The 2697-nt window shown below is 41.2% G+C and overlaps 1 protein-coding gene across 3 annotated transcripts in view; it reads right to left on the bottom strand.

Moving 5' to 3' along the window:
- The window catches only part of LOC111862210 (titin), a 261060-nt gene that overhangs the window by 65848 nt on the left and 192515 nt on the right, over positions 1 to 2697 (bottom strand). For all 3 annotated transcript variants that reach the window (XM_023847418.2, XM_023847419.2, XM_023847420.2), the window contains 2 exons: positions 1730 to 1941; positions 759 to 1043 (listed from right to left, as the gene is read on the bottom strand). In XM_023847418.2, the coding sequence (XP_023703186.1) occupies positions 759 to 1043; positions 1730 to 1941 (497 nt within the window). The remainder of the gene's footprint in view (positions 1 to 758; positions 1044 to 1729; positions 1942 to 2697) is intronic.

The raw sequence follows: 2697 nt of genomic DNA, 5'->3' as shown, positions 1-2697 counted from the left end.
CCATGTCATTGACGTCAGTAGCCTGTCCCCCGGTATCATGTCATTGACGTCAGTAGCCTGTCCCCAACCAACTAGTTCTTCTTGCCTACCGCACTTCCTAGTGCTATTGACCTCAAGTTCTTGGATTTACTGGCCGTCCCCCCCCCTACTTAGTACACATCATATGGTCTTTATCGCTCTCAACAATCTCGACAGACGTGAAACATCCTTTCCCTCAAGAGAATCCTACTAGCCACACCAGTTCTTCGTCATGTCATTGACGTCAATAGCCTGTCCTCAACCTACCGGTTTTTCTTGACTACCGCACTTCCTAGTGCTATTGACCTCAAGTTTCCTGTACTCACTGGCCGTTCCCCCTCTCCCTTAGTCACACACCATATATGGCCTTAATCGCTCTCCACTGCTCCCATTGGTCCGTTCTCCCTAACCACCCCCCTGCCTACTTCGTATATAAGCAGCACCTTCCACATCCTATCACCACAGCTACTGCTCTCCGCAGCTATTCAACTGCTCTGAAGATGGAGGCGCTACGTTCCTCCGAAACGTCGGCCAAAACGAAGAATACACGGTGCCTAAACCCAGAAGACAACTTTCTTCAAAGATTTACTTGTTTATTTTTGTGACAATACATGAATTTAAACCTTAATTTATAAAATATTTTGGTCTTTCTGTCAAACTACTAATTTTCCTCCTCCTATATTTTATCACATATAAAACTATGTGGATATATCAAGTAATATTTTGTGAACAGCACTTACCTTAGGTACAGGTTTGCCAGTGATAACACACTCAAATTTTGTAGTATCATTTTCATTAACTGCTCTATCAGCAAAAAGCTCTTGAAAAGCTGGTGCTATAGGTTTTTCTTGTGTTTCCATTACTTTATGCTTAATCTCAGGTGAGCTAATTGTTTTAACAATAAGATTGGCAAAACATTTTGCTTCACCGCAAGAGTTACAGGCTTTCACTGTATACACGCCTTTGTTGTCAGGTGACACCTCCAGAATAGTAAGGCTGACATTTCCTTCCTCATCGTGGTTCAGCTTAAATCAAAGAGCATGCATACAAATAAATCAAACTATTTGAAACTAAACAAAACAGAGGTTTTCACATGAAGTCACTGTTTGTGGTCTTCTTGGCTGTGACACTGCGTGGTCTCCACTCCCTGAGAGAAAGGAATTGGAAAGTTCCCTTCAAAGAGAATGTAGTTCTGCCAGAAACAACAAATTTCTACCTGGGCCCTTGAAAATGGGTAGATTTCTCACTTTCCACTTCATATCCACATGAAATGGAATACCTTTCTAAATTCTCATTATACCAATTTTCTTCTTGTCATACAAGAAATACTGGAACCCTGACATGGTCTATCTTCTTTCCCAAATTTGTTTTCCCTCATGAGATGAAAAATAATACTGTAGGCCTGAATAGAACAATCTTTTCAGACAAATCTGATGCCCTCTCCCTGTGATGAAAAACAAACTGATGGCTGTGAAAAGGGCTGTTCACCAACTCACCATTCTCACTGGTCTGGACTGGGCCCACTTTGCAGCCTGCCCATATAGGCCAACTGGTTCCTCACTCTACATACTTCAACCCTGTAGATGGAACCATAGGTTTCCTCAAAATGTTCATATCCCCTTACAAGACTACATAGTGTCAAAACCCAGAAGACCACAGTCTGAATAAATCACTCTACTGAAGCATACTTGTAAACCACATTTGTATTTACCTGTATCTTTTCAGAGTCATGGATTTCTTCATTGTTTAAATACCATTTTATATCAGGTTTGGGATCTCCATTCATACATGATTCAAATGTAACCCTTTCTCCTTCTGGAGCCAAGATATCAGTCAGCAACTTAATGAATTTGGGTGGCATACCCACTGGCTCAACAACTTCAACTAACTGGGCTCTGGTTGCTGTATCTGTGTCACCCATAGCTGGAATATAATACATATTCTGACAATAATAAAAGCTTTTTATTCAGCCAGAAAAGGTTTAGAGGGCAATGCATAGCTGAGATAGCATAAAATACAATGGTTCTATTCAGTCACTTCTATTCTGCACTCCTTTCTCCCATTCTCACTGTCCATCTAGAAAACAATTTTTACCATTTCCAACATTTAACAATAGATGTCTCCTCGAAGATAAAGGTAACTACTTGCTCTGAGTAAGAGCAAAATGGAACAAACATGCGCATCAGATGGAAATACCTCTTAACTCTTTGACTGGCGCGGGCGTGTTTTAATGCCCGGACGATGCCAGCCGTTCCCTGGCGTTGGCGTGTTTTAACGCTTTGACAATCTCTTCCCTTCTTTGCTCTCTTGGCACTCATCAACCAAAGACATATATATGATAGTTTTTGTGCATGCTTGTAAAGAACCCTTGTAAACTTTGTGGGGGTCTATATTACTGTCAGAACCCTCTGAGAAGGAAAAGGTCAGAAAATATTTCACATTCATTCAGTTTCACCATGGCTTCTTGCAGCAAGTGTCTTCGTGTTCCTACAGACCAGCTGGAAAATGTTGTGAACGAGATTTGTTCTGATGATGATAGTGGCGATGAAATAATGATTCCTGAATTGGATGAAGTTGATAGTGACAATAATACAGTGATAGACAATGATCCACAAGACAGTAATCATGAACATTTACCTACCACGAGTGCGGTGCCTGACACGCCCATCTCATGAACGT

Source organism: Cryptotermes secundus, unplaced genomic scaffold (assembly GCF_002891405.2).
Source record: "Cryptotermes secundus unplaced genomic scaffold, Csec_1.0 scaffold1304, whole genome shotgun sequence".
NCBI classification, from domain to species: domain Eukaryota; kingdom Metazoa; phylum Arthropoda; class Insecta; order Blattodea; family Kalotermitidae; genus Cryptotermes; species Cryptotermes secundus.
This window is presented reverse-complemented; position numbering and strand designations above follow the sequence as displayed.